Below are 25,164 nucleotides of genomic sequence, written 5' to 3'. Positions count from 1 at the left end.
AGCAGGATATGTACTCAGATGTGGACCCTAGTTGTTCAGACTGCAGTGAAACGTTTTGTTCTATGGCTCACATGCTCTGGCGATGTCCCGCGTTGCCTAATGACTTCCTCTCCAGCGAAGCCGAATGGGAGGAGGCCATCAGAAGCACGGTACTCCAAAAACAAACCCAGGCTAACCAGAGGGCCCAGGAAAGGGTGGAGCGTCACGTCGTTCTGTCCTCTACGTGGGTGCGCCCAGCGGCTACAAAGGTCTCCCGTTAGGAGGTCCTGACGGTAGCTCCTCAGGATTAAATTAAGTTCGCTGTCTGTCTGTCTGTCTGTCTGTCTGTCTGTCTGTCTGTCTGTCTGTCCGTCTGTCCGTCTGTCCGTCTGTCCGTCCGTCCGTCCGTCCGTCCGTCCGTCCGTCGGTCGGTCGGTCGGTCGGTCGGTCGGTCGGTCGGTCGGTCGGTCCGTCCGTCCGTCCGTCCGTCCGTCCGTCCGTCCGTCCGTCGGTCGGTCGGTCGGTCGGTCGGTCGTTCGGTCGGTCTACGGTCGGTCGGTCGGTCGGTTGGTCTACGGTCGGTCGGTCTACGGTCGGTCGGTCTACGGTCGGTCGGTCGGTCTACGGTCGGTCGGTCGGTCGGTCGGTCTACGGTCGGTCGGTCAGTCGGTCGCTCTACGGTCGGTCGGTCTGCGGTCGGTCGGTCGGTCGGTCGGTCGGTCGGTCGGTCGGTCCGTCTGTCTGTCTGTCTGTCTGTCTGTCTGTCTGTCTGTCTGTCTGTCTGTCTGTCTGTCTGTCTGTCTGTCTGTCTGTCTGTCTGTCTGTCTGTGTCTGTCTGTCCAATAGAATCCTATACATGTATACATTCGCGGTGATGCCGGGAAACCGTGGTTTACAAATTCATTAAGAAAATTATATAACAAGAAAAAGCGGTTGTACAGGGAAGTCAAGAGCTCCGATTCGGCACTAAAATGGAAAAAGTGCTCAGAGTGTCTGCATAATTATACGAAGTTGCTGAGGAGCATGAAACGACACTTCTAAAACAAGGACTTAATTGACGTTCTCCGAAATAACCCAAAAATGTTTTGGACTTTGTTAACTCCCAACCGTAGTGGCTCGCATAACATCCCTTTATTATATCAGGATAGTTCTGTCGTTCCGAAAGAGCTTCGTTCTGACGTTTTGAGTGCGTACTTCAGGTCCGTTTTCACCCAGGAACCAGCTGCTAATATTACTACACCGCTCAACTCAAATTTCGCTCAAACGTCACCAGTTAGTATCTCCGCAGAAGGAATCTGTAAAATAATTGATAATTTAAAGATATCCAGTGCCCCTGGGCCTGACAACATATCTCCTAAAATCCTTAAAGGCACAAAAGTAATGTCCAGTAGCGTACTACTAATCATTTTCACGCAGTCTATTTCCAGCGGCGAAATTCCGTCCGAGTGGAAGGTAAGCAGAGAGGTACCGGTTTTTAAGGCAGGAAACCGCTCCGATCGATCAAATTATCGTCCTATCTCGTTAACATGCATTGCATGCAAACTTATCGAACATATAATTTACTCCCATGTGGCAAATCACCTGGATAATAATTCCTTTTTCTTCTCAAACCAACACGGATTTCGGTCTGACTTTTCATGCGAATCTCAACCTTATGAATTCACGACTGACCAGCACCTAAACCTAGACTCATCCTTTCCAAATGACGTCACTTCCCTTGATTTTTCTAGGGCTTTTGACAGTGTTCACCAGCGTCTTATGACTAAACTTTCTTGCCTTTCACTGGGCCCGCTGATACTTTCCTGGAATATTCACTGCTTTTTATCTAATCGTTCGCAGTACACCGTCATCGAAAGTCATCCTTTTGCCCCTGCTAACGTTATCTCTGGAGTAGTGCCTTATGGCTCTGTTCTTGGCCCGCTTTTGTTCCTTATCTTTATCAAAGACCTTCCTTCTGAAATTTCATCATCCATTCGTCTGTATGCGGAATAAATTAAATTATGGGGTTTTACTTGCCAAAACCACTTTCTGATTATGAGGCACGCCGTAGCGGAGGACTCCGGAAATTTCGACCACCTGGGGTTCTTTAACGTGCACCTAAATCTAAGTACACGGGTGTTTTCGCATTTCGCCCCCATCGAAATGCGGCCGCCGTGGCCGGGATTCGATCCCGCGACCTCGTGCTCTGTGTTTGCGGATGATTGCGTTCTCTACCGACGTATCTCTACTATTAACCATCAGTCATTGCTGCAGGATGATTTAACCTTTATCCAAAATTCGTGTTCGACCTGGCTCATGCAGTTAAATGTATCAAAATGTAAGTTAATGGACGTGTCTTGTAAAAGATCTAACCTACACTTCTCATACACGCTAAACACTACCTCGTTATCACAAGTGGAATCGTATAGGTATCTAGGCATAGAAATAACAAGTAGTCTAAGCTGGTCAAAGCACATCACGTCGCTTTCTGCAAGCGTTTCCAAATCACTAGGTTTCATCAGACTATCACTCACGTTTGCTTCGCCAACGGTTAGACTAATCGCATACGAAACCTGCATCCGTACCAAATTGGAATACGCACCCCCTATCTGGAACCCTCAACAAGAGTACCTTAATCCAGGCGTTAGAGGCAAACAAAATCGAGCTGCTCATTTTATAACATCCAAATATAATTCTCGCTTAAGCGTTACTAACATCAAAGCTTCGATTGGTCTAAGCCCCCCTGGCATCCCGTCATAAGATAGGAGGTCTCTGCCTTTTTCATAAGTTATATTATCATTTTCCTCATTTACGTGAGAGCCTAATTCTGCCGCCCATGAGATCATCACGACGTCTGTTTAATTGTCACAGTGTTCAACGCATCCATGGTTCAACTAACGCTTTCAATAAATCATTTCTGCCGACTGCCATATCGGATTGGAATGTCCTTCCTGGCGGTATCGTCCATGAAACAAATTCTGTAGAATTTAAACTGTTATTATTACACCAGTGTTGTCTACAGCCCCAGTGGTAAGCCCTTTTATCGGCTTTTTCATTTTCATGTGTTTACTGTGTTCACCAGTTCTTGCAATCTGTATTAATGTGTTTCATCTTTGTGACCCGTGGTTACCGTTTGTTACCCCCCCCCCCCTTATGTGATGCTCCATCAGGGACCCTTAAGGGTAAATAAACGATGATGATGATGAACTCATGCACGCTTTACCTGAAGGCGTTGAGTAGCGCAACTAGTACGCGGAAGCAAAGGAAGAACAGGACCCACTACACAACGCTCTTCCTACATGTTCTTTCCCGGCATTCATGCGCATTACGTTACAATAAACGCCTTTGTGACGACATACCAACAAGCGCAAATACCAACGCTGTATACCATGACGAAAGTATGAAGCCTTCGTCAGCGAAATCCACAGTTCCCTCGGGTTTCCATATCACTGGTTCGAATATCGAAATGATTACCTTGGCACATAGTTACTCGCAGTGTGAAGGCCAAACAAGGAGTTCGCAGAATGCACTGCCTTTAGTATCAACGGTACGGTACGTTTGTTGGGACAGATTGTAGTGGCCATTAACAATGGCAGCGTTCGCTGCATCTACAGACATTTTTCAGAAAGATAGAACAGTTTTAAAGTGAAGCTGTCTATGGCAAGCCTATTATACCGTCCGTCACCTGTACGCCGAAAACTCATCTGACGCAACCCCATGCGCATGCGCGAAAAAGAAAAGCGCGCGATTGGCTACGCCAGTAGTGACGTCGTTACTCTGCATTGCAGCCAAGCGCGCGTGCAGCAGTTTCTTTCCAGCTCCGAAATGGGTAGGTCACGCGTCATACTTACTCCTGAGGAGCAGGCAGCTTTCGATCGGCAACGCTGCCAGCAGAACCGCGAACGAGCTCGTCTACGCCGTACCGATGCTGCAGTCCGGGCGCAAGGACAGGCTCGTGCAGCCGAGCGCAAGCAGCAACTGCGGAGCGAGGGTCCGGCAGTCTACCAAGCCGTCGTCAAATGAACCGGCGGGATTAACCCAGTGATAAACATCGCGGCCGCACGTTTCAGCTTCGCTGCTTAACCATCTGTACGGAGTGCTTGGGCGGTGTTTTTTATTGTCTTCTTTAGAGATGTTCACAAACAAGGACAACAAAAAACTCAACTTCTGTAAAAACGGTGAGAAAAATTTTATTTCATCTCACAAAGCACACCGATAGCAACAACTCTGCAGCAGGCAGACATATATCCCTGGTATAGGCGTCTTAAGTTATAATTACTGTACCAACAAATTAAAATTCAACACAGTAAGTAACCAGTTAAAACTCTTGGACGAAACTATACCCTGCAGGCACAGAGGCATTGAATGCTTCTTACAGTGTGCCTGTAATAACATCATCTTGGACTAGTGACTACGCTAGTAGCTCGGAGCGTCGGTAACCCCGTATAGTGACTGACATAAGTGGTCGAAAAAAAAACAGTCGTACATGTTCACTGCATGTCACTTAGAATATTGAGTGGTCCCTTTCCTTTAAGTTTTTCAGGCTGTTATTTTCTTCATAGTTACGCCTGCCTCGATGTGGAGCTGGCAAAAACAAGGTGCGCTCTAGAAAGCAGACGAAATATAGTCAAGCCATTCAGAAGCTCTCCAAATAGAGTCTCTTATAGTACACATATCGTTGGCACTTATTGTCCTCCCTTACCCGGAGAAGTTGTGACGCAAGTGGCGTTTAGCCATGAAAATTTCTACATAGTCAGCCGTCCTAGCAGTCCTCAGTTCAGCTGACGATCGAGGATCATCCCTGCAGGCTGTTGATTACAGGCGTCATTAGGCATCCATAATTGAACCTACGTGTGTAGCCCCTATACGGGCGCTCGGGTAACCATGCACAACTGACTTCTCCAGTATCCGACAGGACGCCAGCACATTTGTTTGAAGGCTGAGTACATATAAATAACGCGAAAACTCAGGAACCTGGCTAAAGAGGTCATTTGTTCGTTTCCTGCAAGCACGCAGAAACCACAAGCAGCCTAGCACAGGGACGCACAATCAATTCTCGTGGTCGAGTCGTGATACGAGCGTGTTACAAGACGGCCATGATAATGAGACAATATCCACAACGCCGGGCCGTAAAAGAAGCGAATACTTCTAGAAGTTGCGTGTCCCTGCTAACACCGGTTGGTGCTAGCAATGGCGCGTTTGCGCCACGTTTTCAGCACTGACAGTTTCAACACTCTCTGGCATTGCGCAGCAAATAAGTGTATGGATGGTTCTTGAATACATTTCCAAGCAGCAGGCGCTACTTCTCAATGAGCAGCAATTCGTCACGCATTATACTTCGATAGCTACAAGGCTAGCTGGGAAAGTCAACACACAGTTTTTGTCAGATTTCCCTAGTTATGAAAGTCGATGACAGCTGCGTGTTCCGCAAACAATCTCACCCGTTCTGCGCCAAGTATGATGAAAAGTCTAACAACACACCTTTCTTCTGCGCATTCAACAGCTTACTGCAGGGTTCCTCTGGCCGGACTGGCACAAATAGGATACGTAGTAAAATGATGACGGAACCAAACCTCTTGGTTGATGATCAGAACTTGGCTACACAATTGATTTCATTTCTTGATTTTCTTTCGCTTCCACTTGACTTAATATGATGATCACAACACCTTATAACCATGTTTGATCAATTGCCACGAAGTGATCCACCTAAGTTCTAGCTACATAGTGAGTGGACTTATAGAAATAAGCCCATCCCCCCTACGCAGTGCCCCTCATTGAGGGCCATTTGAGATATAATATATGAAAAGATCAACAAAGAAAGAAAGAAAGAAAGAAAGAAAGAAAGAAAGAAAGAAAGAAAGAAAGAAAAACACAGCGGCGTGCATTCGGTCCGCCGCTTTTAAGGGCTCTTGGCGGAAAGCGGTCCACTATTGGAAACGTATGTACGCACTTGTGTCTTTTCTTGTGAGAAAGGAGAGAGGGGAAAAAAGAATGACTTCCACACGCAGTTCGGCCTGGGGTATTGCAGGGAGCGTCGGCGGCTTTGCACGCTGCACGATGGCTTTCGAAGGAGGCGGCGCATGTCTTGAAACACACACACGGTAACGCGGTAACGAGCGCTGCGTCCATCCTCCCCAGGCGGCCTGGCCCGTGTGCACCGATGATCGCCAACTCTGGCCGCGCAGCCCGACGACCTCGGAGACCGCGCGTATTGGGGTCGAGGCGCACGTTGTTTGCGTCTCCGTGATGAGTCCTTGCTCCCTCGTCGTTTGGCAGGATGCACGATTGGACGAGTACACTGCCATCGTCGTGGATTCTTTCTGTGATTACACAGTACGTTCACCTAATTTTGCGGCTAGCGGGGGCTGCACTCTGTTACACTCCTAAGCAGTAGCTGCTTGTGTCGCTGTGCATTTCTGGTAATGGTATTACAAGGCTCCTTACAAGGTATTACATCCAGATTCTCTTGTTGGCAAAGAGTCTCTGTATCTCTCGCGCAGAGCGAATAAGCGGGCGTGCTTTGCACATTCCAAATAGACTACTCGCACATCGGGGCTTGTAAAGAGCTGCGTTAGATTTCTATGCCTAAAAATTCAGAAATTATAAGCGTTTCTAGGCTTTTGGAATCAAAGTGAAAGCAATAAGCGCAGTGCGCAGTAATCAATTTGACTAATATCTACACGAAACTATAGCAAAGAAACCAATCAAGAAAGGCTCACAATTTCACCCGCGATACGTTATTGATGGATTGTGGAAGTCCAGCTCTTCACGTGCTATGCATCAAGCCGATTCAGTACGCTCGATGCGCCGGAACCTGCGGATGACATGCGATCTTAAGTCCTGTCATCTTGCTATCTCAAACATTTTCCCGCGTTGTCTTTTACTTCCACCTTATGGAAGAGCATAAATGCTGTGCATTGAACTCGTGTACCACAATGGGCTTGGCCGTAAGCGCCGCGGTCGAACTGAGGGGACGTGCTCCGCAGAAACGCCAGCGCAGCGGCTATATATCCCTCGACTGGTCCGGATTCTGCACACTATCGGTGCTTCAGAACTTCCTGCGCAAGTATGCGAGGCCCAGGGATACTGAGATGCCCACGAACAGTATGATGGACAGTGCGATGACGCCCATGCAGAGCGCCCTCTTGCGGCGGGAGCGAAGAGTCTTTTCCCGCATGTATCGCCGCCATTCCTCCCAGGCGTACGGGGGTCCCGGAGGCCCCTGCTGCTTCTCCAGCAAGCCATTCTCAGCCTGCGAACACGTACGAAAACAAAAAGCAACATGACACTTTAGAAAAAGAGCACATGTGCAACTTTATTGATTTGGACCCTTGTTCAATGTTTTCAAATCAGTATCCCGGTTTTCGATATCATACATGCTATTGTTCTGGCTTTCAGAACAACACAATTGAACTCACGCAAGAACACGAAATTGAACCACAATACTTTAAGCAGTGACTGTCGGAAACAGTGTGGCAGTGATTATGGAGTTTGTCATAAAGCTGAATCTCACGGAGGCAGTTGACAAGCGAAAACGACCAGACCGAACACGTATGGAGGACGCAACCCGTCATTATGCAACCTGTTTCATTCCGATTACCACTTGCAATTCCTTCTCAACTTTGCTTCCAGCCTCCGCCTTGTATGTCACCCACATTACAAGCTGAGGGCCGAGAAGTGCGAGCAATTGCAGTTGGAAGTTGGGCTTGCTGAAGCCGCGAAGAAGCTGAACAATCTCGCACACTTTCCACGCCAGCCAATGAATCGGTATGTATGTTCGGCACTATTTATTTTGTGGGCCTCCAATTGTCTAGGCCGCTGGCTGAATGAACGGGGTAGACCACTTTCTTAGGACGCTTCCTCGAAAAGTACTTAGAGTGGGTGTGATCAACAGTGGTGAACAACGGAAATTGTCTTTTGATACGTCAGACCTCTGTCTTCCTGTGAACTTCTGTCCTGTTTGGATTTCAAGTGGGTTTGTGTGTCTGCACACAAACCCACTTGAAATCCAAAAAGCTCTAGGACACTGGTCCAGACGGGCTTCGGCACTCAAGGCCTTAAGGGCTTTGTTGAAGTTTTTAAGGACATGCGAATTGTGCGACCGCCTCTGAACGTTGTAGCGCGTAGTTTCGCGTTACTGTGTGAATTTTCTTTTTTTTCTTTTTCCATTTTTTTCCTCTTCTTCTTCTTTCTCCTTTTATTCCCTTTACCCCTTTCCCCAGCACAGGGTAGCCAGCCGGTACTTACACTGGCTAACCTCCCTGTCTTTCCTCTCCTTTGTCCCTTCCTCTTGTGTGTCTGCACGCACGTGTGCATGCATAGAAGCGGTGAAAATGGTGGAAAGCACCTGCTCCATTTATTCGGTTTTCTCTCGGCCCAATAAACTATTTAACACGATTAACTGCCTTATTATGCACCGTCGGTGTCCCGTTCCGAGCACCCTGTGCGCCGTATGTCTGCTTGTCCTCACCTCTTCTATATCAAAGCCAGCGAAACCACTAGCGTTCTGAAATAGTAAAAAAAAAGAAAGAAAGAAGACGGTGGTCGTAGTAGTTACTGCCTAGTGCCACACCTCTTGCTGTCTTAGTATAACGGCAGTTGGTAACGATACAGTTAGTCGCATCGCTAACTAAGAAGGTAACTGTTGCTAATGGGTCTCAGCTACCAATTCCGAACGCAGTTAGCTCCACCGGATTCAAAGTCTCCATTTTATAACACTTTCATCGGACCTACTTTGAAATACACCACAGCTGTTTCAATATATGCAGCAGAGGCGAAAATCTTTGCACGAGGTGGTGTTAACTACGTTTGAAATTAGTAGGTGAAACCCATTAGCGACAGTGCCTTGTTTAGTTGCTAATATTACTAAATCTATACTTGTCAACTGCAGTTATAATAAGGTAGCAAGTCGTGCGGCACTAGGTAGTACCTACTACGATCTTTTCTTTTTTTTTTTAAGAGTGTATAGCTTCGCAAAGGACGAACCAAAATGTGGCCGTTGGATGGGGGCTCCTTGGCGGGCACTTCGCCGAAGCTCCCTTGGTCCGACTTGGTGGCGGAGTCGGGGTTGCCCTCGCCGGATGCCTGATCAGCATCTTCCTCGTCTTCGTTCAACTCAGTCCTGCGCGGATAAGCCAGTTTGAGCGATAACGTTAGCTCCTCCATGTGCGCGGGTTTTAATCTGCGTTGCTTGTGTAAGTATATGCACACTATATTTTGTTACGAACAAAGATTGCAGTCGTATACTCTATGGGCGATGCGAGCGTCCGCACCCGAGGCCATACGGATTACCTTGATTTGCAACGGCCACTTTCATGTGGTGTAGTCGTCCCTTTCCTGGCGCTGAGCAACGTTTAAAGATTTAATTGCAGGAAACGTTTCGATGTCTGAGAAGTCAACTGTAGGTCGCTATCTCTGCCACTGAGTCACCCGAGAACGTGGGAGAAGACAGGCTAGCTGTGTAAATGAATAAGCAGTTACTTAATTCATTTCTGGCGTTTAACGTGCAAAAGCCTATAGATTATGCGGCACGCCGTAGTGGCTTCTTTAACAGGGACCCCAATGCTCGGTTAACACGGGCGTTCTTGCATTTCGCCCCTATCGAAATGCGGCCGTCGCGCTCTGGATACGAACCCCGGCCCTCGGGCTTAGCAGCGCAACGCCACAGCCACTACGCCACCATGATGGACAATGAAGAAACGAGGATAACGTGCGCTCAGATTTCTATACAAAATATTGTTATGGATCCACACTAGCCTTGAGCTAGGAATCCAAATGCCTTGTTCACATGTTTTACTCTATACTGCACGCAAGAAATAAACTTCAATTCAATTCTAGTCATTCGCGCTCAAAAATATAAAGCGAGTCGGAGGGTTCCAAGTGAAGTGCTCCCTATTTTCGCGAGATAGATACTGGAGGAATCCGCAATTGCCATACTACTGCAAGTCGCATGCGTCGCTCCACCAGCTGACCTGCAGCGACGGCTACGAGCAATTGACATCCGTGTGGGTTTATTAGTATGAATAGCGGTAACAGCTTACAACGAGCAGCTGCCCTGCAAATGGGCCCTTTTGCAGCTACAGAAGGTGTGCTGGCCGCCCTCTTCAACCACATACCTCGTGCGCCAAACTCCACGCATTAATGTGCACCGGGCCCAGGCGGTATTTCTTCCGCAGGCGCCGAATGAGCTCCCGATGGTGGTTGAGCTGAATTAAAGCTCGTTCTTGTTTGAAAACTTTGGTCCCTGTTTCACTCATCGATAGTGCACGCAATGCATACCTGCTACAATTAATAATTCATGTTTATACGTACATACATATGTTCTTGTACGTACTTCGGGCCTGCCAAAGCGGACACAGACAAGCATAAGAGACCAGGGTGTCTACCAACCGGGAAAACCGGGAAAACCGGGAATGCTCAGGGATTTTTAGTAGTCTGGAAACACTGGGATAACTCAGGCAATTTGTGCTTCTATCAGGGAAAATTAGCTGTAATTTTATTGAAATGGAACGAAAGTCGTGGTAATGCTGGCTCGAGCAACAGAGAGGAATCGTAACTAATGATCTTTGACGCCGCGTCGGCTGGAGGAGTTGCCAGAGTACAGTCAACGACAGACTTTCCGGACACCAGATAATTCGGACGGCTTCGCGGCACAACTGCGTACCCCATATGGTCAATGCATAGGAACGTCTAAAATTTCGGACACAAGAACGCTTCGCCGTCCGATTTTCCGGACTTTTTGTCGTGACCACAGGTCCTAAACGGCATTAATCAAAACCGCAACCACCGTCATTTTGATAACCTCGCCGCCTCGACCCGGCACACTCGCACGCAGATCCGCCTGCAGCCGTAGCCACCACCACGGCAATGCTAGGCCAAGCTTAAGCTTCTTGCCGTTCTGTGCCGTGTTTTTCATTGAAAGAATTGGCTGCTGTCAGCAATGGCATCGATACCGCCTTTGTGGTCATCGTGATTGGCTACGAAGTTCGGAAAGCATGGTGCCTTGCATAATGACGGTTCCCGAAAGTCAGTTCGCCTCATTACAGTAATGTTACGCTGTGAAGCATAACAAGTGTGGGAAGGGGCAACTGTCACGGGGCAGAGTATGTATTCCTTAATTATACACGCGTGCACCCGCCATCTCCTGTCCCAGTACAAGTACCGATGTGCCTAACAAGTGTACTGGCCGGCCTTCAGAGCTATTTAGGACGTGGCTGTGGCGATTAGAACCCTTAAGGGCTGTAAAAGGCATGCGTTCATTTTTTCGGACGTTTTCGCGGCCCCTAGGGAGTCCGAAAAATCGGACGCTGACTGTACACATGTACAGGAGGACGCTTCAAATAGTCCGTGTGGCGAACGCGCAGCCGAAGGAGAACAAGAAGACAAGAACCTACGCATTCAGAAATGAACAGCAAAGGAAGCATGCGACCACTTTTTTGAAGTAGCTTGCACTCTAAAAGCAAAGTGTTGGCTGATGCCGAGATGCAGGTGTCCCTCATCCAAGCAAAAAAACTCTTTAAAACAGTGAAATGCAACACTAAGGCGTTGTTTTTCAGGCTATGAGTATGTCAGGACAGTTGAGGCTGACTTACCGCTGTTGCGAGATATCTCACTTGTGATAAAGTTCGGGCCTCATACCAATTAGTTTGCTATCAGTTGATAGAAATAGCTCATATTCGAAAATATTCTGCATGCATCCCTTTCTTATTCGTATTTGAGAATGTTCGACTCGATTTGCAATTGTTTTTACTATTTCTTTCGGAGATATTTTATCCGCCGTGCATTTTACTAACCCCTTCTGTTTTCTTTTTGAATAAAATAAACACTACCACTTACTATTCAAACTGAAGTAAGTTTTTTTTTCATTTTTTAGCGTGCTTACTCGAGAGTGACACCATTGGGCGACATGATGTAAGGAGCCCGTCTTGACATAAAACAAAGTTCTGTGCACTCAGCGAATATTGCAAATTCACTCAGGGAAAACCTGGAAAACTCAGGGAATTTGGAAATGTCAACATGGTAGACACCCTGGAGGGAAGCAACATGTTCACGATGCCTTGACACTAAGAATGTGCGACACACACACACCATAAAAGAAAGCATTAACACATCGAACAGCCGTTTCTTATTCTATATTATGCCCTGTGATCGCTTTCGTGTACTAGCTGTGCCCTTAGCAACTCATTTCATGCTGCGGTGTCTCTACTTAGACGGCGACATCCGCGCAGACCCCGTCTCATTCATCTACCCTGTTCTTGCGGTTTCGTAGCGCCGGAGAATGCCGTGCGACGTACTTCTGCTGCAGAGAGTCCTTGGACTTGTGGGCAAACTTGACTTTCCTCCTGGACGAGAACACGGGGTGCGCCCTGCGACAAGCGCACAGGGGGTGTCCGCCAGCCGCCGCCACGGCAGCCGCCTCGCTGCCGTTCCACGAGTAGCGGCTGCGAGGAACGTCGCCCCAACGGCAGCACTCGGGGAACGGAGCCCGGATGCAGCTGCAGCCTTCGCAGCCAAGGTGGCCCCCGGGATACCTGCCAGGGCGACGAAGCGGGAAACGTTACGAAGCGCGTACATTGCAAGCGCGGCCGTTGAATTGATCAGCCGATCAGTTGGTTTTCCACGTCACAGAACCACTCCAGGGAAGCATGGCAGGGAAGCCGTAGAATTAAGTTCAAACGCGTGCTTTCCCGAGATGCAAGCGTCTTTTTCGTCGGGCGTCGTCGCTCCACCACTTCTCTGCATTTTATGGCTTTTTATTACCTTTTTGCCCGCATCCGGGATCAATGTGAGAGACTGGCTTATTGATCGGTGCGGTGCGCATCTAGCACAAACTGCACAGTGAAATAATAACAATAATAATAATAATAATAATAATAATAATAATAATAATAATAATAATAATAATAATAATAATAATGATGACGATGATGACGACGACGACGATGATGATGATGATGATGATGATGATGAACACATAAATGAACACTAAGAAGGACAGGGGAACTACACTGCATCTATGCAGTCATCTGCATACACCAAAGAACAGCGCCAACTGTTTAGTGGTGTAAACAACGATTGCCGTCGCTACCACAGGTCCCTGTTTTTCCAAGAAACAAGGAGACAAACACATTTCGGAGACGGTGCCGGACGGACGGTTTGCATCCCTGTAATCTCGATCTGCCCCCCAATTTGGCCCCTACGCGGACCGCAGACGTCCATCACCACCTGAGGTCCAGCGCTTTACGAGTTTCGTGTACTGTTTTCAGTCAGAGCAAAACGGCGTTTCGAGAAGCACGGTTGTCTCTCTGTTCGCTTCCCCGAGTTCGCAAGGTGCCCTTTGCGTCGGAGCCGCTTGGGGTGAGTGTACGCGGATCTGTAAGTTACTTCACGTTGCGTATTTCTGATCCATAGTGGCATATTCGCGGCCACTGTTGACCATGCAGAGCGAGTCTTTCTAACCAAGTGCGCGGTTAAAGAACTGATTCTTCGGTTGGGTGGCTTTTACAGTGGCCTAACTCCAACTGTCGGTGAGACACGAGCTTCGATATGAAACGTGGCTAGCCCCGCCTCTCCGATTCAGTCGGCTGCGGCTTCCGGTATGCGCGACGTCATTACGATTACACTTCATTGAAGTTATTATAGTTGTACCACGAAGATATTCTGAAACCGTAATGACCAAGCCGAGAGGGACTATTCGAACCCCGTGAAAAGATTCCGCTTGCCACCTGCTCGGCTTTTTCATGACAACTGTTCTCATTTTTGAAAACATTCTGGCACTAATTCGAGTGGTTCGCTGTGAAATCTATCCAATATTGGCCCCTGCTATAATCAACAGTTTCAGCAAGCGGCGTGCACTGTACGCTGCAACTCGAGAGGTTAGATCTTTTTAGCCAATGCGAAGCCCTAAGGGTACAACGAAGCATCCGTATTCTATAAGAACCGAAAGGGACATGACAGGATCCCAGTACTTATTTATCCATACGAGCGCTTGGCGTTGCCAAGACAATCTGCTTCAACACAAAATGCATAATAATTTCAACATATTGACTCCTGTATCTAAACAAAGAAAATTAGGTCAGCGACTCCGCACAAATCTCGTAATTTTGATGAGTCCAGCTTTCAATGAGTTTGCTACGTACGATCAGACACATTCGAAATCATGTGGGACGTAAGAACGTTTAAATAAGCACACCTGCATGCAGAGGAAACCCTACGCCTAAATTGGCGCGTAATGCAATCACAAGCGTCTCTTTCCACGCCTACATGCTACTACAAGGAGTTGAGGACGGTTATTACGTTACAGAGAATAAAACAACAAAATTGTGACGAGAAATGTTGTAAATATTCAAATTAGTTTTTGGAAGCAAACGCTTGAACTATGCCCACAGCCATCACTGCGGAGGAAGCACGAGCTACGCTGCAGTTCTTGAAGTCGACAGCCGTCAATGACAGCCTATACTCATGCTGTATGCTATATGTGCAGGATGTCCCAGCTAACTCGAGCCAGAGTTTAAAGATGTGCGAATGTCACGTAGCTGAACAGAACCAAGGTAATGTTGTTTGCCGTCGCTTGGAGATACTGAGATTTTTTTTTCATTCTAGCTAATTACATAATGCCCTAAAAAATTAATCAACTTCTCAAATATTATAATTATATGAAAAGTGTCAATGAGAAAATTGTAGAGCGACATGAAAAACTGCCGAAACAGCTTTCGGTTGCTCAATGTGTGCTACATAAAAGTGCTTTTCCGAGCGTGAAAGAAGCCCGCAAATGCACGCAAATTTGCCGCACACCTGGCCGCTCGAGGCACTTTGCGTGTATTCGCGGGCTTCTTTCACGCTCGGAAAAACACATATGTAACACGTATTGAGCAACAGAAAGCTGTATCGGGAGCGCATCCACATTATCATCCATTTTCATTTCCATTAATTTATCGTTCATTTATTTCGTTTATTAAGCACAAATAATTTCCTATATGTTGTCCTTGGTGTCAGTGAAGTTCGATGTAACTGATCTTGCTTAACAGCAGGTTTTCTTGTTTATTTTACGACGATTTTCTGGTTTGAGCATTCCACGGAGCAGAGTAATTAGAGACAGGAATGCTTGTCCAGGCTGCTACTCAGTACAACGATGGGGCGATAAAATGACCGGAGAATAGTGCACTATTCTCCGGTCATTTTATCGCCTCATCCTTGTACTGAGTAGCAAGCTGGACAAGCATTCCTGTCTCTAATTACTCTGCTCCGTGGAATGTTCAAAAGAGAAAATCGTCCTAAAATGAACAAGAAAACCTGCTGTAAAGCAAGATGATCAGTTACATCGAACTTCACAATCTCTATTTCTCAGTATACCTGTCAATCCGAGAAGATAGTATAGAAACACACCAGCTACATTAAAGATGCTGAGCCCTTGTTCAATGCAGTTCACCAATTACAATCGCCTGTTTGAGTCGGTCGCTTATACCAGATCCGCATCGGAACTATATGCAAGTGCAGGAGCTCACGTGGCGACAGCCCACCTGTAAACGGCGTTGTGGAAGTCCTCGCAAGGGTAGTCCCTGCAGCTCTCCATGCACGTGATGGAGGACCGCTTCTGGCGGCAAAGGGCAGTGCAGCTGTCGCTCAGCCACGGGTGCTCGAAGGCCAGGTCCGACAGCGAGCCGGAGCCTGACACGAGGCCGGATTCGGTCATGCTCCGGTGCTTGTGCTTGCGGCCATTCCTCTGGTGGGACTTCTTGGCTGTCTTGCTGCAGAAGCTGCAGCGAGACTTGTAGGACGACTTGTGCCGCTTCTTGGTGCTGTCCCGGGACGAGTCCTTCTTAATTCTGCGGTGGCGCTTTCCTCTACTGGCCTCAGAGCTGCTCTGGTCCGAGGAATCAGACTTTGTCGAAACCTTGCGTCGGCCCGATTCCGAGTACACTTGGTCGCCTCGCGTGATGCCGCTGTCCTCCGATGTGGACGGACCGGAAGACTTGCCGGTCTTGCGTTCCTCCTTCTTGCTGTTGGACGAATCCGTCATGGAGTCTGAATGGGCGTCCTCAATTTTGGGCATGCTGACTGTCTCCGAGCTCTCTTCCTTGGGCGCAGAGGCTGACGCCACTGAGGATCCCGCTTCAGAAGGGGCTTCGGGGGTCTTGCTTGCTTCGGCTTGGACGCTGCCGTCGACAACAGACGCTGTCTCCTCCGTTGAAGTCGGCGGCGGAGGTGTGATAGATGGCACGGGACTTTCCTGCCTGTCACCGCTGCTTGTAGGAGACGGTTCCGGAGGCGCTGCTGACGTGGAAGGTTGCTCAGAGGCTGCCTCGACTTGCTCTCTCTTTGCAGCTGGTAGAAGCGTCTGCTGCGGGGACGAGGGTGCTGACTCGTTCTTGAGGAGTTCGATCGTCTTACGTATGCCGGGCTCCGGAATCCTCCTGCCGAGTCTCTCGGCGATCACTTTCTCTACAAGGTTGAGTTTTTCCTTCGTGATGAGTGACGCCCTTCCCGAACTTCTCAAGCGGTCGAGCACTCTGTCCTCCGGCTTGTTCTCTTGCCACCCGCGAAGCTCCACCAAGGGCTTCGGTGAGGAGGACCTGTCAGTCTCCAGTGAGTCCTTCGGTGAGTCGCCTTCCGAAGGCTGCGACTCGCTCGGCTTTTTATCACTGTCAGCTGTCACTACAACTTCGGAATCTGTCGTGTCTATCTTCGAAGAAGCTTCGGAGTTAGAATTCGTTTCTGCAACAGCTGACGTGGAAGCTGATTCAGCGGCCCCTCTCAGTGGATCAGGTGGTTTCGGGGGCTCCTTGGACGTCGAAGCGGCTTCGTTATCCCCGTCCTGCGAACTGTGGACGTCAGCAGTAGTCTTGGTGGACGTCGATGGTTTGTTGATTGTGCTGCTTGGTGAAACGTCGCTGCTAGAGTCTACGAAGACCGGGTTAACCCTAGACACGAGGAACTCCTCGTTCGGTCGAGTCTTGGCGAGGTCCGTGCAGAGCAACGGGTCCTCGCTGGTAACCCTGGTCGGAGCCTTGTGGTACGACTCTTGCCAGTGGTTGAGCAGCAGTTTCAGCATGGCTTTGTCCAAGAAAACGACGGTCTGTGTGAGGGAGAAAAAAGGAAAACATAATATGAGGCCACATTTTCTTTCAATCTGATTTGCTGCTGACTTGTTACCGAAACTAACACATGCATATTCCTGACAGCAGTCAGTCTACATTATGCTAGACTTGCCAGGCCAGCTTCTCTGTCAGCCCCCAAAAAAAGAAACTAGTGAGTACCTGTCCCGAGTTAAATACAGCAATGTGCACTGACAAAATTGATAAGTTTGGCTTTGTCGTGTGGTAGGACCAAGATGTAAGCACCGTAAACTAGACAGGTTTCATTGTCAAAGCGTTGGCTCCACGCTGCGGCTTACCCTGTTCGCCTCTTGATAATTATTTCAACAGTCCATCGTCCTGTGTTCCCACATTACGCCCGTTCCTTAACATTCAGGCGTCCTCAGTGACAGCTAACGTTACTGGCAATCTCGTCCTAGGTTTGATTCTCGGCCACCACCCCGAATTTCGATAGAAGCGTAATGTAGAAACATCATGTGCGCGCTAAAATTTTGGGGAAGATTGAAGAGCCTAAGTGCGCGACTAAGAATAATCCTGAGCCCCCTCCACTACGATGTCTCTGTTAGGCCAGGTAGTTTTGGCACGTAAAGCACCGCATCACTTCCCTTTCTTCTTCTTCTGCTTTTACTGTACCCGTGCGCCAGCACTCTGACCTTAGCGCTGTTCCTTGGCACGTTCAATAAATAATGAATTGGATTGATCGATTATTAATGCAGCCTGAACATTCCATTCTTCATGGCACTGCGCACGGAGCCACTGCTGTTTCAAAGCTTAGTACTGCATCTTGTGTAAGACAGTCAACAAACACCACGATAACGCGTGAACGAAGTAGAATAATGGCTTTCACTTTCTCTGTAATACCGTTTACTGCTGAAAAAAACCTCACTACACAGACTGTGAACAACGGCTGTCATTCGCGCAGCCGTTGTTAAATTTCTGACGCACGCATTATTTTCTTCGTTCACGCCGAAGTCCGTGATGTTCTCAGGCTTCACTGCGTCACGACAACTCGGGAATTTTCAGATTGGCAAGTGCGATCTTTTCTTCGCAGTAAACATCATTCCTCGACTGCCTTACAGGAATGACAAGTTCACACAAGGGGGCTCACCAGTGCTCAGCCTAAATCTAACACTTACGAGCGAAAGGTACAGTGTAATGAAAGTGTTGTTCTTCCAACCCTCCCTCTACTTTTTTTTCCCCCCGCGTAATGTGCAAACATTCGGGTCACGTGTGTCGGAACGAGTCATATTCTCGGAGGTCATGCACTCGCGTACGAGATGCTCGTCACGACGTTCAACGACCGGCGACCATCGGCCGCTGACTCACTTCCGTGTGCGTAAGGGCCGCATTTTCCTGTAAGGCGAAATAAAGGAGATACTTCAGATGCCGGGTGTGAGCCTCGGAGCATTAGCGAAAAGCCGTAGGGTGATCCAGTTTGTGAAAATAAGCAGGTCGCACGGACACGTACGAACAAAAAACCGACACGGTAAGTAATTTACGAGGATCTTTTCACTCATTCATTCGGCATTCATTCCGCACTACGTCGATGACAAACGCGCGCAGTTGCATGCTTTTCCTTTCCCTCTCTCCTTGCCACGCGCGCTGCTAGCAAACTTCCTTCTTTATTCCGTTTTCTTCTTTTTGCTGCTGCGCCTCCTAAGTGTCCGGCATGTCGCTGTGGCCGTATAGCCATAATCCTCTCACGGGAGTCCAGTGTCGGTCATTGAGGGATTACAGAGGCGGAAGCGATAAGTGCAGGAATAATGATGAAGGGGCTCTGACAACGCACGGCCGTTCGCGATCGAGCCACGCGGTGCTTTGACAGCTGCGGACAAAGAGCTGACACGCGCTGTCGCATAGGCAAGTCGCAAGCACACGTTCGAGTTACTGGCTAAATCATACATCACTAGAACCTTAGTAGTCCTTATTAAGGAAATGGTCGTACGTGATTAAACCAAATATAGTTCTTGCAGTCCACTGAGAAATGAGAAGGAGCTGCGCAAAGAAAACCTCACTTGACTCGTCTTGCTTTCAGATTAGAAGTGTACATTAGTTCCATACTTCTGCACATCATATTGTGCGCATTGAAAACGCTTAATTCTCGGATAAAAGAAAAATAAGAATAAGCGTGCCATTCCTTCATGCACATGTGTCCATTTCGAACAGCTACAGCTGCAGCAAATACACGTAAGTATACATGACAGAATGGAAGCACTGAGGTTGAGAGCACGCCGTTTGTTAGCAAACTTCCAATGTCAGAACATTTATTTCTGGCTCCCTGACACGTCGTCGTGCGCATGACTTCTTTTAAAATTTTTTTTGCACGCTCGCATCGCGTCATGCAAATTGTGCACGACGTTGGTTCGTACGCGTGCGGTCACGTCAGCTCGGTTGTGTCAGCAAGCGGCCTGGCCATCGGCGTCTGCGCAGAACAAGAAAGTTGCCGCGTTCTTGACGTTTTAAAAGTGTCAAAGGCACTCCACAAGCAAAGTTCTGTAGGCTTGAAAACTGGTTGGCTTCGATTGCGCAATTCGATATCATTTACTAAATGGGTAATTAGATGAAATCAATAACTGAACGATGTCTTGTCTGGTCGGCATTAGAAAGAGAAAAAAAGAAGTAGAACAGTAACTTCCGTGCCGAAGTTGGAACGTCAACCCTTTTGACAATACCACTTCGGTCAGCTTTCTGTTTTCGTGTCTTATATATGAGTATATGAGCAATTAGACATTTGCTAAGGAACCAGTTCGTGATTTTTGCGCAAGTTAATTGTCGTGTCCGCCAACGAGAATAATCTGTCACCTGAATTCTCTAATCTCTATCCCTCCTGCATTACATTTTTTTTTAAAGCTTTGCCTATGAATTCGCTCAGACAACCTGTGTCTGAATATATACCACATAGCAGCAGCTCGAAATGTGGTAGTTCCAGTCGCTTGCCGCGATGCGCGTTCTTATCTCTCTTTCACTTCTTTAACGTCCGGCCACCCATTTGCTGTTTTTCCACCAAGACACGCAAACCGTAAAAAACGACGCTCGCTGGGTAAGCCGGACTAATCACACGCACCCACATCTGCGCTTAGCCAGCGTGTACACGTTGGAGGTTTCCGTTAGTCGAAGCAAAGAAATGACAGCGCCGCTCGGCAACGACGCTGCAGTCGCCCCACATATCGGCTGCTCGGGAAAATAAAGACGCCGTGCGTGCGGAATGTCAGCGGCACACGACAATTAGTCGTTGTGCAAAACGCAGCAAACTGCTGCCCATCTATCCGACGCGTTTATCTCCGCCAGGACGTCGAAGAGGGAAACCGCGGAACTGCCGTCGCCGCCTTTCTTTAATTGCCGCGCCAAGAATATCGCGTCCCCCCCCCCCCCCCACCCCCTCTTCTTGCGCCGGACACACGCACGCGACACAGTTTGATCGCGTCCGACTCCGCAAGCGCGGTGCCCCCGAGCGTCGACGATGCCGTCGCGTATCGGCACGACGCCTGACGCCACATGTCTTGTAAAAATCGAGGCCGCCTCGCTCGGTTCCTGGCGTCGGTGCACCCGACGGTGCGCCGCAGACAGTCACGCAATCGGTCGTCGTCGTCGTCGTAAAATTTCATTTCCGGGCGAGGAAGTGGGCGGGAGGAGGGGCACGGCCACCGTCGCGCGCTGCTCGTGAGTTCGCAATATAACGCCTAAACTGTGCGACAAAGGTAATGAAAAAGTACTAAGAATAATAATAATGATAATATTAATGAAGAAAAAAAAAAAAACGGCTCCGCGCTCTCGCTAGTGCGGCGAAAGCAAGAGGGGCGATGCAAAAGTAAATAGAGGTGGAAAGACAGTCCGTGTTTATTTTTTGTTAAAGGAAGAGGAAACGGGAAAGAAAGAAATACGAGATGTCGCAACTTTGCCGGTCCTTTCACAGCCGCTATTTGTATTCAGTGAGGCGCCGAATCGTATAAATACATATTGTTTGCAGCGGAGATTGGGTCAGTGTAGGAGAGGGCGGCAGAGCGGCCCTCCTCCTGCGGGCGCCGCGGGGAATACCGATGGTTGCGCGCCTCGCATAAACTCGCATTTTTGAACAGTTCAGCGCGTCGCCCGTGTGCAGCAGTAGAGCAGCCGTGAGGTGATGGAGAAGGACGCGAAAGGCCTCGATGTCCTATATCGCAACGCCGCAGGGCGGCCGAGATTCTGGATCTTCCTTTCGCAGCAAAGCGTTGGAATCAAAAGATTTCCTCGTATAACGGAACGCATATAGCCGATGACGTGGTAGCTTCGTTTTTAACGAAGAGATTCTAATCTCTTCGTTAAAAACCTTCAAGTTAAGTATAGCATCAGCGGCACAGCAGTATGATTCTGCGCGGTCTCACCTTACTTGGCGGGGCAGCGAATGAGTTGCAAAAAAAAATAATAACATTGAAATTAAAAAAGGAAAAGGAAAAGAAAATAAAAATGAGAACACCACAGGTGTCACGTCGAGACTTGCAAAATTTATGTACCAACGTTTCTAAACTCTTTTAATTCAGCATACAAAGTCGACTGCACTAAAGTGCTAGAGCGTGGCGTGCAGTAATATGTTAACTGCAGTCAGGCGTTTATTTATTATCTATATTTCCTTACATCACCGATCTACGCTTGAAACTAGGTCGATTAACGTGTGCGGCAAGGTTATGCACTTACTCACAGACCGCCGAACGTCCACAAACTTGGTTCCGGTGCTCTCGATCAACTTTCACACTCTGGTACAGCCCATCCGAGTGATCATCCATGGGTACTCCTTGACAAATTATATATCGGATGTTAAGACCGATATAGCGACTTCTTACCGCCCGCACTTTGTCAACTTGTATGGCAGCCAGGCAGAGCCGACAAGGACACTGACGTACTCTATCACCGACGTATAGTTCCATGCCATCAACACCGGCCAAGCGGAAAAACGAGTTTCTCTACAATCCATTCTCAACGCGGCGCGACAGTGTACGGCATAGCTCGGCAGGAGACTGGCCGTCGCAGGCAATGGAAAATCACGCTAATCAGATCAGGTTCATTATACACGGCGTGAACGTTAGGCGGTGTAAGCGTTGCTCACACAGCCTAGCTAGGCGACTTCACTGCCACGGTATAATTGGCGTGGCGACTAACGTTAAGAAAAGTTGTTCTTTCGTCTGCATCGCGACACGCAGACCATCGTGCTAGACAATGGCCAGGCCACGTGCTTGTTCTGACTGCAATCAAGATCTACAGAACATCAAGGAAAGAAAGAAATTTTCCATTAACACCTCAAGGACTTGGACTTGCTACATGCGACACGCCAGCTCACAAAAACATCAGTGTTACGGGGTTTATGTGCACGTAAAACGAGCTCCCACTCGACGCTCGCAAAAGCGCCCACTGTATAAGCTACGTAGTGCCTGGTTTCGAAGCCGCTCTTAGGCATATGCAGTCTCAGAGAGAAAACTGACATAGCCACCACTGTGCGTGAGGCACAGGCGCCCCGTTTGCAAAGTCCAAGCATATGTCAGGCGTATCACTGCTTGAATCCACGAAACAGATAGGAAGAACATCTTCTTGGAAAGTAACTTAATCAGATTATGTGATCTCTTACATGGTATAATTCACTATGCGTTACGTACACGCGGAATGCGAGTCTATAGGCAGCGCGATGTATACCTTGCGCAAATTACTACCCGGTCGAATGTGAAACTAAATGTGTCATTTTTATCAACGCAGAAGACGTTAAAACGCGTGGTATAATTTTGGTTCGCGGAGCGAGTAGACTAAGTAAGGCAACACGAGAAATAATGCTGCGCGTAGAGCGTAAAAACCACAAGGAACTGTAAGCTACAGGGCTCATAGCTACCCACACGATACATGTAAATGGTTTTGACGCTGTAAGAAAAGGTCCTGGCGGCCTCCAAGAGCCAACAAATGCAACGTTATGTTAAGCGGGGTCAGGAGTGCATTCCTGTTGACCCATACAATCGTGCTCCACCGGCGACCAACAACGGCTGAGTGGTTGCGCTCGCGCCGACAGTGTAACGCCGCGCAAAGAGAGACTGCAACGGAATACAAAGGACGGTGCAGCGTGTTAAACATGCACCGAAGTGATTGCGCTGCGACGGAGTGATCATCGTACGGGGATGAACAATTTTCCAGCCCACAGAAGGTATTAAAGTTTCGCAAGCGGCAAAGTGGCTCCACTCGAGGCAACATTCCGCGTGAATCGAAGGGGGCGCCGCGTAACGTAAAGCCCTTTGCTCTTGGTTTAACATAACGCCGACCAGCCTGCCATTTAAACTGAATTACGGCGCGCAATGGAGAGACAGGCGCGAAGGCCTCTCGCTGGGGAACCGAACTGCAGTAGGTTGAGCTCTTATAATCGAGCACCGCGTACAGTGTTCTTATAAAATACCCACCTTGACTTCAGCGTGCAGTGTAACACAGCCGCTATACGGGCAAAAAGCGCTCTAAGTTTGCCCGCCGACAGCGCGACACCATAACACACAGCCTAGCGAGTGGAGTCAACAGTTTTCAGCAGCACATGCTGCAATTTTGCGTCCGCAAATTTACCGCTGATTTTGAGGCACAAGTGACCCCCTTCTGGCCTGACATGGGCACCGGCATGGTGGAACGCATAAGGTGCGGGTGCTCCTCGCAACGCGCTCGGCCGTGGACCGAGCTGGCGGCAGATGCGGCGCGGGATAAAGCAAACGTTGGTGTATAGGCGCGCGCATGTCATTTGTGCCATTTCAGCGGCCTTTCTATCGGATGGTTCCAGCATATTTTAGTCGCACGCGCAAATTGACGTAACGCCTCCTTGTCAGCGCTGGCTCTTGATAGTGAAGTTCCATATTGCTGTGCTATAGCACGTGCAGCTTGCTTGGAGACCGCTGCTCAAGTGCAGCGCTGCTTCCACGTCTGCTGAGAAAGCACAGTTTCAACGCAACTGCGCACGAATAGCACAGTTGCTAAATCGCGGACTTAATAGGACCCGTCTACAGGATTCAATTAAGAACGCATGCATGACGGACTGCAAGCGATAAGCACTCAGTCATATAAATTTCGTCTGCTTCTAGCTTAGGAAAAAAGCTAAAGCACGGTGCTCGACTAGTGCTCCTATCGTGCCAGAAAACAATACATTTTCTTCTCATCATTATTACTATCGTATATGAAAAGGAGCAGCCATCACAATTATGCACATGACTAAATCTCTCTCTCTCTCTCTCTCTCGCTCATTTTTTTCTTGCATCCAGTGCATGCATCCAGGAACACAGGAACAGCGCACTGACGGAAGTCAAACGAATTGCAAAATACTGTTGCCTCCACCGAACACACGCAGCAAAGATCTCTGGCTCCGTCAGAGTACAAGTTCCGTTCAACGACGATCTCGTACGCAGAACGGCTTCCTCGATGTCAATCGTTGTCGCAAAGTGAGCCTCGCGCTGTCCGAATGTCGTACGCCTCCATCCGCGGAACTTCTCGTTTCCCGCAATCGGACAGCGGGACAACGTCGAGTTGTCGCTGGTCAGGCGGCACCCACAGCGGTCCAGGGCATTCCGCACGCAGCTACCCGTGCGTTCGCGTTTCATTCCCGGCGCTCGAGGCTGACAGCTTATTCTGCATGGAGGACGCTCCCATCGCTACGGTGCCGCTTGTTTCCTCGTGGACTCCGCAACAACAGCATCGCCGGAGAAATCGTCGTATATTGCGCTGTCGTCGTAGCGGGCTCATGTATAAGCAATCCGGACATACACGCTGTCTCACTAAAACTGTGCAGCCTTACCAAAGTTGGCCCGCGCTATGTAGTTACGGGGCCGAATTTGCGCAAGCATCATTCGCAAGACCTCTTCACACGTAATGACCGCCCGTCGTTGGCTGGCGCCCCGGCTGGATTGTATCGCCAACTAACGTGATAGCCAACAGGTCAGCGCGCCGGTGCGGGCACGCCACGCAATATAGGAATGCAGATTTACAAAGTCTGTAAACTGTCAGTATGAACATCTTGCCTCCAAAAAGATATTTTTTTCCTTCTTTTTGCCTACACCTGAACTGCAGATATCCTATACAAAACAGTACGGTAAATAGTGGGAGTTCTTATGACTGCTTTCATAAGAAGCCTATC

The 25,164-nt window shown here is 48.6% G+C and overlaps 1 protein-coding gene across 1 annotated transcript in view; it reads right to left on the bottom strand.

The window, feature by feature from the left end:
- Positions 1-4,123: 4,123 nt before the first annotated feature.
- Positions 4,124-25,164, bottom strand: part of LOC126542796 (uncharacterized) — a 132,587-nt gene continuing 111,546 nt past the window's right edge. The window contains exons 2-5 of the mRNA XM_050189872.3: positions 15,477-17,032; positions 12,252-12,488; positions 8,944-9,079; positions 4,124-7,210 (exon numbers count right to left, since the gene is read on the bottom strand). Of these exons, the coding sequence (XP_050045829.2) occupies positions 7,007-7,210; positions 8,944-9,079; positions 12,252-12,488; positions 15,477-17,008 (2,109 nt within the window). The 5' untranslated portion in view covers positions 17,009-17,032 and the 3' untranslated portion in view covers positions 4,124-7,006. The remainder of the gene's footprint in view (positions 7,211-8,943; positions 9,080-12,251; positions 12,489-15,476; positions 17,033-25,164) is intronic.

The sequence above is a fragment of the Dermacentor andersoni genome, chromosome 2 (genome assembly GCF_023375885.2).
Source record: "Dermacentor andersoni chromosome 2, qqDerAnde1_hic_scaffold, whole genome shotgun sequence".
In the NCBI taxonomy this organism is placed as follows: Eukaryota; Metazoa; Arthropoda; class Arachnida; order Ixodida; family Ixodidae; genus Dermacentor; species Dermacentor andersoni.
This window is presented reverse-complemented; position numbering and strand designations above follow the sequence as displayed.